The 14,617-nt window shown below is 46.5% G+C and overlaps 1 protein-coding gene across 2 annotated transcripts in view; it reads right to left on the reverse strand.

The window, feature by feature from the left end:
- Window positions 1-5,050: 5,050 nt before the first annotated feature.
- Window positions 5,051-14,617, reverse strand: part of PDE6G (phosphodiesterase 6G) — a 90,556-nt gene continuing 80,989 nt past the window's right edge. For both annotated transcript variants that reach the window (XM_068263377.1, XM_068263376.1), the window contains exons 2-4: window positions 13,015-13,253; window positions 7,882-7,922; window positions 5,051-6,954 (exon numbers count right to left, since the gene is read on the reverse strand). In XM_068263377.1, the coding sequence (XP_068119478.1) occupies window positions 6,878-6,954; window positions 7,882-7,922; window positions 13,015-13,160 (264 nt within the window). In that variant the 5' untranslated portion in view covers window positions 13,161-13,253 and the 3' untranslated portion in view covers window positions 5,051-6,877. The remainder of the gene's footprint in view (window positions 6,955-7,881; window positions 7,923-13,014; window positions 13,254-14,617) is intronic.

The following is a 14,617-nucleotide window of genomic DNA, read 5'->3' on the forward strand; positions in this document are numbered from 1 at the left end:
AGAACGAAAGAAGGGATGTTACATATGACAGAGGATGAAAATGGGGAGCAACACATGAAAAGGGGAAAGTGAAACTCAAGGGACTGGAGCTGTTAATGAAAGAGAGGAGCTGCTATACATGGAGGATGATACACATGGAAGCAGGGGCTGCACATGGAATGGGAGGGGGGATTGCTGCACATGGAATGGGAGGGGCTGCTGTACATTAATGGTACACATGGAAGAGGAGTCTGCACATGGAATGGGAGGGGCTACAGTACATGGATGATACACATGGAAGAGGGGGCTGCACATGGAATAGGAGGGGCTGTAGGACATGGATGATACACATGAAAGAGGGGGCTGCACATGGAATGGGAGGGGCTGCTGTACATGGATGTTACACATGGAAGAGGGGGCTGCACATGGACTGGGAGGGGCACTGCTTTACATGGATGTTACACATGGAAGAGGAGGCTGCACACAGAGAGGGGTGTAGATAGTTTTGGTGCCCCCAAGCAGCCTATAACTTGAGGCCCCCGCCTCCCATAAATGGGTGTGGCCCCACCACCAAAGCACAGTGAATAACATGACATGGGTGGAGCCAAATACTAGCTGTACAGGTTGTGCCCTCAGTATAGGTAGCAAGCTATAGGTGCTGCAGTATAGGATGCCAGGTATATATGGTGCCGGGTAACCATGGAGGTAGGACACGTTCCTTGGCGGCAATAGGAGGAGAGAGCTGGCCCGGGGGCACACAAGAGGAGAGTGTGGCGGGAGGAATCTGTGCAGAAACTGGGTTACGTAAGTAACTGGGGACTCCCAGGGGCCACACAGGGCAGGTCGGTGGGCGGCCGCCAGGTGAGTGCTTTGCTTGTATGCTGACGGAACTCCTGCATACGGAATGGGAGGGGCTGCGGCACAAGAAAGAGGATCCACAACATACTTGGCCTAGGGGCACAAAACGTATAAATCCAGCGTTGAAAATGAGTTTGTGTTGCAGTCGATAGACACGCTGGTTGCTGCCTGTTTATTGATCTTATTTGTGATATATTGCTATATTTCAGCAGTATTTTTGATTGTCTCTCTCTGCCGATGCTGAGAAAGCAGCAGTCCTGAAGGCATCGGCGGTTTCTGCCATTGTGTTTATCGCCAGCCTCCTATTAGCCGCAGGATTTCAGCATCACGTGACGCCTTATCTCATAAAGCAGTTGTGTGGTGAGGATTATAGCAGGAGATTAGAGGCGATTATCACGGCTGGGGAGAGATGCTCGCCAAGGACAAGATATATACGGTACACATACGAGCAGGACGCCGGGCTCGCCACACTGATGTGCGCCAGAGCAACGCAAACAAGATTACAGCGATATCCCGCCTCCTCTGTTCGTTGTCTATAAACCTATATTGTTACTGTGATTATTAATTATTGAAAATGATATCTCTGTTTTCAGATATGCGCTTCCACAGCCAATCAAATTCCTCATCCTTCCGTGTGTGGAATAGTACATCGTATGAGAAGTTTACCTTCACTATCTGTTGGCCTTTATACTACATGCAGAGGGTAAAATTGGGCAGTGATTGGACAATTAAAATTGGATTTGTGAATGTACGCTAATGCTGGGAATACACCATTAGATATTTTGAAAGATAGATGGTTCGATAGACAATTTTTCTACAATGCGATCTTATTTTCAATCGTTTTACTCATAGAAGTAAATCGAAATTGATAAGAAAACCGATCGGGAAATCGATCGGACAGTAAATTGGCTGAAAAATCTCATTGTGTATTCCCAGCATAAAGTCTGGTACACGCCTTTAATTTTGGTTGTTCAATCACAGACCAAATTTACCACCTCAATGTAATACGAGGGTTTAACGACACAATCTGCTCATAGTATCCAATATCTGGTAACTCTCATACTGCATAAAGGTGGTAAAATTGGCAATCATAATTGAATGTGTGTGTTTAGCGTTAAGCCTGGTACACACTAACGGGATTGATTTTCCAAAGCTATCATTTGGGAGTAGTTTGGACATGTACACAATACAACTCTCCTATAGGTTTACCCGTCGATTGGATGGAAATTTTTGAATGAAAACTTTTATCGATAAAACTTTCAATAAATCTATAACACCTTAGTGAATTCAAAATTAGATTTTACCCATGAGGTAAATTATCAAACGTTTGATGAAGTGTTTGATAAAGCTTAGTGAATTGAGGCCATAGTATACAATATCTGTTGATCCTCATACCACTTGAAGGTGTTAAAATTGGTCAGTTATTGGTCAATCATAATTTAAGGTTTGTACCAGGCTTAACTGTATAGAAGCTGATTTATAACCACGTGCCATTTAAAGCCTGGTATACACCTTCAATTTTTATTGGTCAACACTGACCAATTTTACTACCTCCATGTAATATTAGGGTTTACCTACACAATCGGTTTTATTTAACAGGAAATAAATATGGCATCCTCCATATACCTCTCACTTCAGGTGTCCTTTAACTCCAAGTTGTATGCAAGTTGGAGTTTTCTTGCTTCTTCATGACTCTCTGTAATGCCATATAATTTAACCTTTTCATCCTCAGTGTGCGGCTGCTAAAACATTGTGAAGAACTTTCTGGAAACCATGGCGACAGTCTACAGCTTGATGCTCACCATACCCATTGTTTTCCTCTCTGTCGTATTGGTTTATAAGTCTGCACAGAAAAGGAAATCAAATGTATTACTCCCTCTGGAGCTTTGTAGGGTTACGGCAATGAGACATTCATTCCACGGGGAGGAAAAAAGGGCGCTGCCAAAGGCGGCCATTATAAAAGCCGTGATGTGTGGCAAAGAAGGGAAATAGTGGGCACAACCTGCATATCGGTAATTTTATTGGGCGCATTGGGGAGCCCAAGTTTCCCTTCTTTGCCACAAGTTGACGGCTTTGTGGCGGGGGTGCTAAGGTTGGGGGGTGGTTAGGTGGTCGACACCATGGAAGGTTTAAGTGTTAGGCACCACCTGAGGGGTTAAGGGTTAGGCATACTGTAGGTAGTGAGAGGGTTTAGGATTAGGCATCGGTAGGGGGGGGGGGGGGATTAAGGGCTAGGCATAGGTTGAGGGAGGTTTTAGGATTAGGCATCGGTAAAAGGAGGCCTTAGGGTTAGGCATCGGTAAAAGGAGGCCTTAGGGTTAGGCATCAGTAGAGGGAAGTCTTATGGTTAAGCATCAGTAGAGGAAGGTCTTAGGGTTAGGCATAAGTAGAGGGGGGTCTTGGGGTTAGGCATTGGTAGTTGGATATTTTAGCGTTAGGCATTGGTAGGGGGATGTCTTAGGGTTAGACATCAGTAGAGAGAGGTCTTAGGGTTAGGCATCAGTAGAGGGAGGTCTTAGGGTTAGGCATCAGTAGAGGGAGGTCTTAGGGTTAGGCATTGGTAGAGGGAGGTCTTTGGGTTAGACATCAGTGGAGGGAGGTCTTAGGGTTAGGCACCAGTACAGGGAGGTCTTAGGGTTAGGCATCGATAGCAGGACATTTTAGGGTTAGGCATCAGTAGGGGGATGTGTTAGGGTTAGGTACTGGTAGAGGGAGGTCTTGGGGTTAGACAGCAGTAGAGGAAGTTCTTAGGGTTAGGCATTGATAGCAGGAAATCTTAGGGTTAGGCATCAGTAGGGGGAGGTCTTAGGGTTAGGCACCGGTAGAGGGACGTCTTAGGGTTAGTCATCGATAGCAGGAAATCTTAGGGTTAGGCATCGGTAGTTGGAGGTCTTAAAGGGAAGGTCCAAGCAAAATAAAAAAATGAGTTTCACTTACCTGGGGCTTCTACCAGCCCCATGCAGCCATCCTGTGCCCTCGTAGTCACTCACTGCTGCTCCAGTCCCCCGCTGGCAGCTTTCCGACCTCGGAGGTCGGCGGGCCGCATTGCGTAGGTTTTTACACATTCCCACTAGTGCAGGAACATTAACACATACATTTTTACGCATTACTTGTTCAATGCGTAAAAATGTACGCATTGAACAAGTAACGCGTAAAATGTATGTGTTAATGTTCCTGCACTAGCGGCAATGCGTAAAAACGTACGCAATGCGGCCCACCGACCTCCGAGGTCGGAAAGCTGCCAGCGGGGGACTGGAGCAGCAGTGAGTGACTACGAGGGCACAGGATGGCTGCATGGGGCTGGTAGAAGCCCCAGGTAAGTGAAACTCTTTTTTATTTTGCTTGGACCTTCCCTTTAAGGTCAGGCATCGGCAGAGTTCTGTGTGAGAGTAGGGTTAGGTTACCACCTGATCACCTATGAAACAGAGTTCCCAGATATCATATTTTTTTGTGTATAAAATGAGGATTCTGCAGCTAAAAACACTTATTATATGGTCCTGTTTGAAAGAGTCCAATGGAGAGAGTTATCAGATTTTTTTGGGAGGGGCTGTTGCTTAGTTCAGTCAGTGTCTCCATTCTGTTCAGGGTGCAAGGAGGCGGGGCATGGACAGCTCTCTGAGAATCGTTTGCCTTTAGAAGTCTGTGCTACAGGAAGTGTCTGCTGCCTGGGCTCCTGACCACCAGGTATTTTCAATAGTTGCCATCAAATAATTGGCAATTTTACCACTTTCATGTAGCAGTAGGGCCAAGAAATTGTGACTACTATTAATACAGTGTGTAGGTAAGCCCTCATTACTACATGGAAGTAGTAACATTATCCAATCATTGACCAACCAAAATGATGTGTAGAATAACACTAAAGCCTGGTATGCACTTTCAGTTGTGACCAATGTTACCACCTTCATGTTGTATGAGTGTATGGTAGATAAGGGACTAGTAGCGGTAGGAAGTTACTTACAACAACTTAACCAGTATTGCACTGATTAAACAAATTAGCTGGGTTAGGAGCAGAACAGGATTATCCACCAGGCAACCTAGGCAGGTGCTTGGGGCCTAGTGGATATGAAGAGGCCCACCTGCCACCTTCTTTGACCTCTCTTCACTTCGGCTTACTAAAAGGGCACCCCAAATCTACTACCTTGGTTTACATTTTTTGGTGCCTCCGAACCCCTTTTTTACTGGACTACTTCTAAACCCACAGAAATCACACAGACACGTCTTATTGGCTTTATTGGATCACAGACGGGTTATAAGAAACATTTCCAAAAGCAACAAAACCAAACGTGGATGTTAATTCATAATGCTGAGTTTCCTTTTGTGTCTTGCACAGAAATACATACAATATTACTCCACTACTCCATAGGTCTATTACTTTATCGCTATGAAAACAGTAGAAGGTGAAGGTTGTCTCATTCATAAAACTACGACAGGAGAAGGACAGGTGTAAGATAAATGGAAGAAAACATCTGAAACTAGGCTGACTAAGTTTGTTTACACAGACATGCCCACATTCTTGCCCAATCACTGAAGCACCAGAAGTGAACAACTCCTCATCTGGCAGCTCTATTTTTAACAGCCCACCTTCCTTTAGTGTTACGGGTTGCCCGGTTACCTTATGGAGACCCAAATCCACCTGGATTTTTTTGCAGAGGTTCTAAAGGAATCCAAAAGCCCCCTTGCTAAACAAGAAGTATGGCAAGAACAATTTAACTGATTTCTTCAAACAGAAGGTATCTGAAATTTTCACCTCCACATGAGTGAGAAGCAACACCAACAGTGTATAAGATTTAGCAGAGTGGGAGAAATATGCAGTTCCTTCCTTTACACTCTTAGAAGCCAGTAGAGTACCTTGAATGGTTGGTTTGTAACCACTGTGTCCAGGCCACCTCTCGTGAAGTTTGAGGTCCCTATGCAACAATGTCCACCCTTCCTACTCCTACTGGTCACAGCTTTGATAAGTGGGTAAGAGCCATCAAAGTTGTCCCATCTTGTTAATTCCCAGTACGGGTGGGACTGGTGGCCATCTAGAAAGTAGGCATTGTTTGAACTTCAACATTTTGACAAGGGATCAGAAGAACAAAAGGAAAAATGAGTGATGGGAACCACAGGGAGTCTTCTTCAGGAGTTGTTAACTTTTCTTCCTTGGTTAGCATTCTCTTTTTCTGGGTAAGGGTGGGACCTTGAACTGACAACAGTTTCAGGCTGCTCTGGCCATCATCAGTACAAGGTATGGGTTGGATATAGCACTGTAAAATGTATGAACTGTCCATGTGCAACAGACTGGCAAGTCTTGATGTTCATCTGGCCTACAAGTGCATAAAGGAATTATCTGAATATTCCACCCATTGTTCTGAGTTGATACATTGAGTATTCGTTCTCATCATTTACATAAAGGTGAAATATGCAAATATCTTCTGTTTTAAGAAAGTGAAATCTTCCACTTCCTTAGGTCTGGACTCCCGTGTTAGTACCTCGTCACCCTGTCATTTGGCCATTGCTCCATCGCTCTGTTAGTTTCCCACATTTTGGTTTCAGCTATCAGGTGGCCATAGCTTTAGAACCCCCCCCTCAAACTGACCCATCGTCTGTCTGTCTGTGCTTTAATTTGGGGTATGGAACGGTTCTGGGCATGCAAGAGAATGAAGAGGACAGTTAACGCTATGCTAGAAGAGGTAGCAAACAATTATCTCTTGATAAGTTACAAAAAAGTATTAGAAAAAGTTTTTGGTGGGTTTTAAAAAGGGGGTATTGGGGTTAAGGGTGAGATTGATATTAGAGAGATTAGGAGTCATTCTTTTCAGACTACCTGGAATCCCTGCACCATGGTGATGGTGATGGTAAGGGAGAAGACTGGAGGAGAGGGAAGCTGGAGTGTGTGCATGGTGTGGATGTGCCGGGGCAGAAGCCAGGTGCTCAGTTCCGAGAGAAAGCAGAGTTAAGGTAGTTTTGTCCTGAGTCCTACACACACTACATCTCCCTGTGTTAGTCAACCAGAAAAACAATAAAAGATAGGCTTGAGAAAGGACGTAGCTGGTCGTCTTCAGATGATGCCATACTGAGCCAGTTCGTGCAGCTCCAGGTGATTGAAGGCTTCCCAGGGGCAGATGACGGTAATGTCTGAAAACAGAGGAAAGAGGTCAGTATTCATATCATCTCCACTATCAGTCCATGGCTCAAATATAGTACTTCTTCATAGAATTTTGTTCAGTAGAGATGGTCGGTCAGAAGGACCAGCATCTCATTGACCATCTCTATGTGTGATGTTGGAAGCCCCTCCCTGGCCTTCAGGATTCCTCCCCCTGATCAACAGAAACTCCACCTTCAGCCCACCCCCTAGGTTCTTTAGGTAGACAGGAAATGATATCACCATTGTTTACACCTACCCCTGTGCAATGAAGGAGCACCATGCTGAGATTGCCCCCCTATAGTTCTATAATGTATGTATGTATGTATGTATGTATGTATGTATGTATGTATGTATGTATGTATGTATGTATGTATGTATGTATGTATGTATGTATGTATATATATATATATATATATATATATATATATATATATATATATATATATATATATTATATGTATATATATATATATACTTGTCAGGAGCAGGGCTAGTTCACTTCTAGCAAAAATGGGCCCTACAACTACCCACACAACACTCCCGATGCAGCATTAAGTACCATCCCCCCATATGACTGCATTAGGTGGCCTCTTTATTTCTCCCCAGACGGGCCCCCCATGTCTCCCACAATTCATTGCGTTCCCCTGGGGTGCATGCAGAGTATTTGCCTGACCAGCGTGCTCCTTCTTCAGGCTTTGTCCTTCCACCTTCATCCTCGCAGATGTCTCTTCTCTGTAACCTGGCAACATCCACATACCTACATAACACACTGCCGAGGAATGGAGAAAAGGCGTCCGCGAGGATGAAGATGCTGGACAAGCGAGTCACTCTGCTGCTGCCCAGCTTTTGCCCCCATTGAAGGGCAGACCCTCCTCAGAAGGGAAGAGTAAGCTGGAGAAGAAAGCAGATGCAATTACCTGTTCCTAGACCCTCCATGCCGGGAATATCATCCCCAAATCTGTGGATGAAAAAGGATAATTAGTGGTGAAATGCTTACGCGACATTGAGGTGGAGCCATGCAAATCCATCAGTATCATACAGTTGTGTTCATTCCTTCTTCAGGGATGGTCAATGACAGCCCCAGTAGCTAGAAATCATGGGGCCCATACCAACATTTTGATTGCACCCCTCCCCCCCCCCAAAAAAAAATTGTCAACTTTGTGCCCCCTCCCCTTGCACCAGTTTTAGGTAGCCAGAGGTGCCCCAAGTATTAGGTAGTCCCCAGTATTAGGTAGCTCTAGGTACCTCCCAGTATAGGTAGCCAGAAGGATCCCCCAGTATAGGTAGCCAGGGGTACCGTCCAGTATGCTGTAGGCTCCAGTATTGGTAGTCTCTGAATATAGGTAGCCAGTGGGCTCTCCTCCACCCCCCTTCCAATGTTAGTATAGGTAGCCAGTGTTCTTTCCCCCCCCCTCCCCCCCCCAAAGTTAGTATAGGTAGCCAGTGTGCTCCCCCCCCCCCCCCAAAGTTAGTATAAGTAGCCAGTGTGCTACCCACCAAGCTAGTACAGGTAGCCAGTGGACTCTTCCACCCCCCCCCTCCAAAGTTAGCCTAGGTAGCCAGTGTGCTCCGCCTCCCCCCCCGCCACCACTACCACCACCAAAGTTAGTACAGGTGGCCAGGGGCCCATAGTGTGTGGCTGGCAATAGGGGGTCCACTGCGCGCCCCTGTGGTACAGAGAAGGTGCCTTCTGAACAGGCAACTCACCACTCCAAGCAGCTCCACCAGCGAGCCATTGCCTCCATGCGTCGCGTCTGCATGTTGACAGCGACCCCTCTCGTCACATGGCACGATGTCGGGTCACATGACAAGAGGGGTTGCTGCTGTCATAAAGACGCGACGCATGGAGGAAATAGATCGCCGGTGTTATGCCTGATTGTGCTGCCCTGAAGCTCCCTTCCACACTGCCTTTCATGTATGCTCAGTGTGAAGTCCATTATGCTGCCGGCGGTAGAACACTAAATACCTCAGCTTCCACACCTCCTACACTCCCCTAATTTTCACGGTAGGGAGGGGACCCCCACCACTCCCACCCCTGGCTATCTATGCTGGCTGTATCTATACTACCTGGCTACCCCTGTTCCTGGCTATCTATACTGGCTGTACCTATACTTGGCTACCCTTATTACTGGCTGTACCTATACCTGGCTACCTCTATTCCTAGCTATCTATACTGGCTGTACCTATATCTGGCTATCTATATCTGGCTACACATTTTCATGGCTACACATATCCATGGCTACCTATACTGGCTGTACCTATTCCTGGCTACACATATTCCTGGCTACCTATACTGGCTGTACCTATATCTGGCTATCTATATCTGGCTACACATATTAATGGCTACCTATACTGGCTGTACCTACTCCTGGCTATCTATACTGGCTGTACCTATACCTGGCTACCTATACTAGCTGTACCTATTCCTGGCTAAAACCTATTCCTTGCTATCTATACTGCCTGTACCTATTCCTTGCTATACCTATTCTTGGCTATCTATACTAGCTGCACTTATTCCAGGCTACCTATACTGGAGGCAACTATATTCGGCTACCTATAATGGGGCAACTATTCCAGGCTACCTATACTGGGGGCAACTATTCCAGGCTACCTATACTGTGGGCAACTATACCAGGCTACCTATTCTGGGGGAACATTTTCCAGGCTACCTACGGTTTACTGGGGGCAACTATTCCAGGCTACCTATACTGCGGGCAACTATTCCAGGCACCTATACTGTGGGCAACTATACCAGGCTACCTATTCTGGGGCAAACTATTTCAGGCAAGCTATACTGGGGGCAACTATTCCAAGTTACCTATAGTGGGGGGGCAACTATTCAAGACTACCTATACTGGGGGCAACTATTCCAGGCTACCTATACTAAGGGCAATTATTCCAGGGTAGCTATACTGGGGACAACTATTCCAGGCTTCCTATACTGGGGCAACTATTCCAGGCTAGCTATACTAGGGGCAACTATTCCAGGCTACCTATACTGGGGGCACTTATTCCAGGCTATCTATACTGGGTGCACCTACACCTGGCATTTCCCACGGTGGCGCGCTTCCATTTAATACCCAGCACCGGGTGTCAGATGCCCTAGGTACTGATCAACTCTTCCATTTTCAAGCTGCATACAAAATGTGCACAATCCTGCCTCAACTCAGAATGATTTCCCCCTCATTGACCATCCCTACTGACAAGTCCTCAATCCCTCCCATTCAGAAATCCTTCAGGCAGAAGTAACTGACGAGCTACCTTGTCTCGCTTCATTTAGATTTATTCAGGATTCAAATAGAGAATGGTTGAAACCTACAACATCTTGTGGTTGTTCATGTCTCTCCAACCTTTAGAAGAAATGTTAACTCTGTGCCCAGATGCCCTTTAAACTGATTAACTACCCACAATTGGACACACGCTCATGAACGGATTATGTAGTTGGCCAGCTTCCAAGGTGGCCATACATCAGACGATGTATAGGCAGATTGAGCAAGACACAGATCCCTTTCTGATCGGAGAGAGAACTCTTGCCTGCTCATACACTGCAGGCCAATTCCTGATCTTTTTCAGCATGAAATCTCTTGGGAATCAGCCTTGTGACGCCACATCCACCGCCTTGCCGCGCTTGTGCTGTACACTTTAATGTAAAATGTGCCCCCAACTCCCCCGGTGCAGTATACTTTACCTGCTGGTGTCCGCCACTGGCTCCATGCTCCATCCACATACATGCGCCCCACGTGGTTGCCGGCATAGATGTAGGCTGTGTCTAATGCAGGCATGGGCAAACTTGGCCCTCCAGCTGTTGAGGAACTACAAGTCCCACAATGCATTGCAGGAGTCTGACAGCCACAGTCATGACTCATAAAAACAAATGCATTGTGGGACTTGTAGTTCCTTAACAGCTGGAGGGCCAAGTTTGCCCATGCCTGGTCTAATGTCACACATGCGCCCACGGTACTCTGGAAGCCCCATGGGGCGCGTGTATGCAGATTGCGGATGGAACCTGGTGCCAGCGGCGGACATGGACAGAATAAGTATACTGCATGCACTTGGCACTGGGGGGACAGGGCCGGAGGTTTTGGGGCATTCGTTGCTCACCCCAATATCACTCGCCGTGACCGACGTGCTTGCGATCGACCACGCCGCCCCGTCATCTTTCAGCAACCAAATTCGCCCCAAGATTGGTTGCATCGTCGATCGGGCATGCTCTTGGCAGCACCAGTTTTCATCCGATTTGATAATAATTATCGAATCACATGGCCGGTCGGCCGCCAAGTCGATAGATGTATGGCCACCTTAATTTAGGGAGAAGCCAATTAATCAACCAGAATATTCTGGGGAGAAACTGGAGCTTTCCCATGAAAAAAAAAGAGGCCACACAAACGTCTGGCAGATGTTCTGGTCAGGAATCAATGCTGGGTCTCCAGAGCTAAAAATGTTACCATCCTTATTATTAGACTTCCCAACACCACATTCTGTATTATGGGATGTGTACACAGGGCCGTTTTTAGGCAAAGACATTCCAGGCCATTGCTTGGAGAGCCATTGCGCCTGAGGGCGCGCCATGCCCCTGGATTAAACCCCGCCTCTGAAAGAAGCACCACCTCCAGATTAAGCCCCACCTCCATGGGTATTCTATCACCTGCTTCGGTGTCCTAGGAAGCAGCAGCATCGCAGGTCCCTGGAGAGCAGACATCACAAGGTCCGGATAGTGTAAGTTGCAGTCAGCCTCTACTGTGTCCCTCTGTGCCACCTCTCCCTCCCCGTGCATCCCTCTGTCCTCCCATGCCTTCTTCTGTCCCCATGCGCCACCTCTGCCCTCCTGTTCCTCCCTTTGGCCCCCATTGTGCCTCCTTCTTTCCCCCTTTGTGCATCATTCTGTCCCCCCTTTTTTTTGGGGGGGGGGGGTAGATTCAGAGGGGGTGACACAGGACTTCTTGCCTGGAGTGACAGAGGCTAGAAACGGCCCTGTGTGTACAACAGATTGAGACAGGCAGGTTTTGTAGTGTAAATGGTTCTTCATGAGGAATCCTGACCAAGGCAGCTACGCCTCTCCCTCAAACATCCAATCCCGATGTTCGGATGTTGGTCCTGAGCCTGACTATGGAACATACACCCATGTCTTCACATTACAAATGAGAATTACAAAGGTATATAACAGCGGGCACACCGCAAATTCAAAAATCACACAGTTCAAAACAGTAGGCAGTGCGCTAAGTATACAAAAGTAAGGTCCAAAAAGTTATTAATAAAAACACTTCAGCGCAGCACAGTCCTGTCCTTGGGATACTATCCTCTGGTACACACTTCAATGTATTGAGGAGACCAATAGAATGGTCTAATAACGCCTTGGGGTTATTCCCTGGTCACCCCCCGACCACCACGATATCTTAATGCCTCTCTGCAGGGATTCACCTTTTTCTGTTTATTCCTATAATACATTGCACTTACAATCTCCGTGGATTTAAAACAGCATGAGTTTTTGGACTAGCTCTCCCCGTTTTGTTGGCCAGTGGGGGGTCTTTCAGATGTATCCCATGTGAGGCGAGTACCGGCTGCCGCGCTCACAGCCGTTCCATTCCTCTATTGAGTCCTTTCAGACCCCCGCACTCCGTTGCCACGTTCAGGTACCTCCCTTACGTGGGATACATCTGAAAGAGCCCCCCAGTGGCCAACAAAATGGGGGAGAGCAATGTATTTTAGGAATAAAGTTTTTATATACAGTATTACGCTATGTAAGCATTTTTTGGAGGTATCTGCATATATTAAACAGAAGAGGCAAACAGAAAAATGTGAATCCCTACAGAGAGGCATTAAGATTGTGGTGGTCAGGGGAGACCAGGGAATAACCCCAAGGCGTCATTAGACCATTCTACTGGTCTCCACAAAGGATGAGTCCCCTTCTTATCAGGTGTGGTGAAGGTTTTAAGTGGAAAGAAATACATTGAAGTGTGTACCAGAGGACAGTATCCCAAGGAAAGGACTGTCCTGCACTGAAGTGTTTTTATTAATAATATTATAAATGAGAGTTAGAGGTGCCCTCTTACCCCTGGACTCCTTTCTTTGGGGGTTTACTCTTGAACTGTCGGGTCTGTCGCTGCTTGAACTTTGGTGGCCCTTTCCGGGGGGTGGCAGGTCCACCTACCACCCTGGTAGCAGATTTGATCTCAGCCTTTGCAGGTTCTAGGTTCATGGCAGATCAGGAACCCCTCTGCTTCCAGCAGACACACCGTTACGGGGAGAATATTCAGGTGACGCCAGCCGAGCGGAGATCTGTGACAACCACCTGCAGGGAGGAACAGAAATATTCATGTTGGCAACTCAAAAACCTAGTTTCCCAGCTGATTCTCCATTTCATGCCAGGAGTCCATCCTACCAAGACTTACTGACATCATATCCACTCTGTAATGTACATGTAATGTGGCATATTCAGTAAGTATCGGAGGCCACATTCACATCAAGTGCAACACCATGAAGTATAATGCTGATACACAAAGCAGGATTGAATTTAGTGTACTGGATCCTTCAAGCGGACCTGAACTCAGAACTTCCTCTCTGCGCTAAAAGATAAGCAGCAGCATAATAACCTTTACAGAAAAAAACATTTCTTTGTTACAGCTGATACAACTTCTGCAATAAATCTGCAGTGTGTCTACTTCCTGCTTTCATGAAAGCAGACATATTGTTAACATCTTGTGTTTACCAATTTGCTACTCTGCCGTGGCAGCCAGCTGACAAAGCTAAGGGATCAAATTACAGTTGTGTAGTCACAGATGAGGGGGAATTAGACAGGCCAAACTCTCTGAATACGTACAGGGTGAATTTCTCTATGTTTTCCTTCTGCCCTGTGCAAGAGTTTAGGTCCACTTTAAACAGCCAATCAAATATCATCTTCTTTGGCACAAGCTGCTCTAATTGGCTGGATGGGGCCATTTGGTCACTATAGGTTGCGGCTCTTGGCTAGGTTGCAGGAAACAAAGTTGAGTGTTTGAGTCAGTTGATCATTTTCATGATTGATATTTCTCCCCTGCTGTTGCCCCTCCTGGAATGACCCATTTTCCAGGTTGCGGTTTCTGCAGGAGGTGGTAATCTGGCCTGACCTGGGTCTTAACTCAGCTCACGCCTGATCCTCTTAGCCAAGGACGCTAAGAGGCAATTATGAGAGAGTGACGAGGGCCGGAAGAGGGAAAGTTCAGGGAGATGCAGCACCTGCTGTCATATGCTGAGAAATGCCTCCCCTGTGTCTGGAGGTGAGAAAATGGGACAGAAAATATTCTAAGATCTTAAGAAGCGAGAAGAATAAGGAGGCTGACATATTTATTTCCTTCTAAACAATCCCAGTTGCCTGGCAGCCCTGCTGATCTTTTTGGCTGCCGTAGTGGCTGAATCACACCAGAAACAAGCATACAGCTAATCTTGTCAGATCTGATAATAATGTCAGAAACACCTGATCTGCTGCATGCTTGTTCAGGGGCTGTGGCTAAACTTATTAGAGGCAGAGGATCAGCAGGACAGCCAGGCAACTGGTATTATTTAAAAGGAAATAAATATCCATGTCATCCATATCCCTCTTGCTTCAGTTGTCCTTTAACCACTTTATCCAGCACTACAGTATATCTACGTCCTCTCACTTCATCTAAGCCACGAGAA

Source organism: Hyperolius riggenbachi, chromosome 12, assembly GCF_040937935.1.
Source record: "Hyperolius riggenbachi isolate aHypRig1 chromosome 12, aHypRig1.pri, whole genome shotgun sequence".
Lineage (NCBI taxonomy): Eukaryota > Metazoa > Chordata > Amphibia > Anura > Hyperoliidae > Hyperolius > Hyperolius riggenbachi.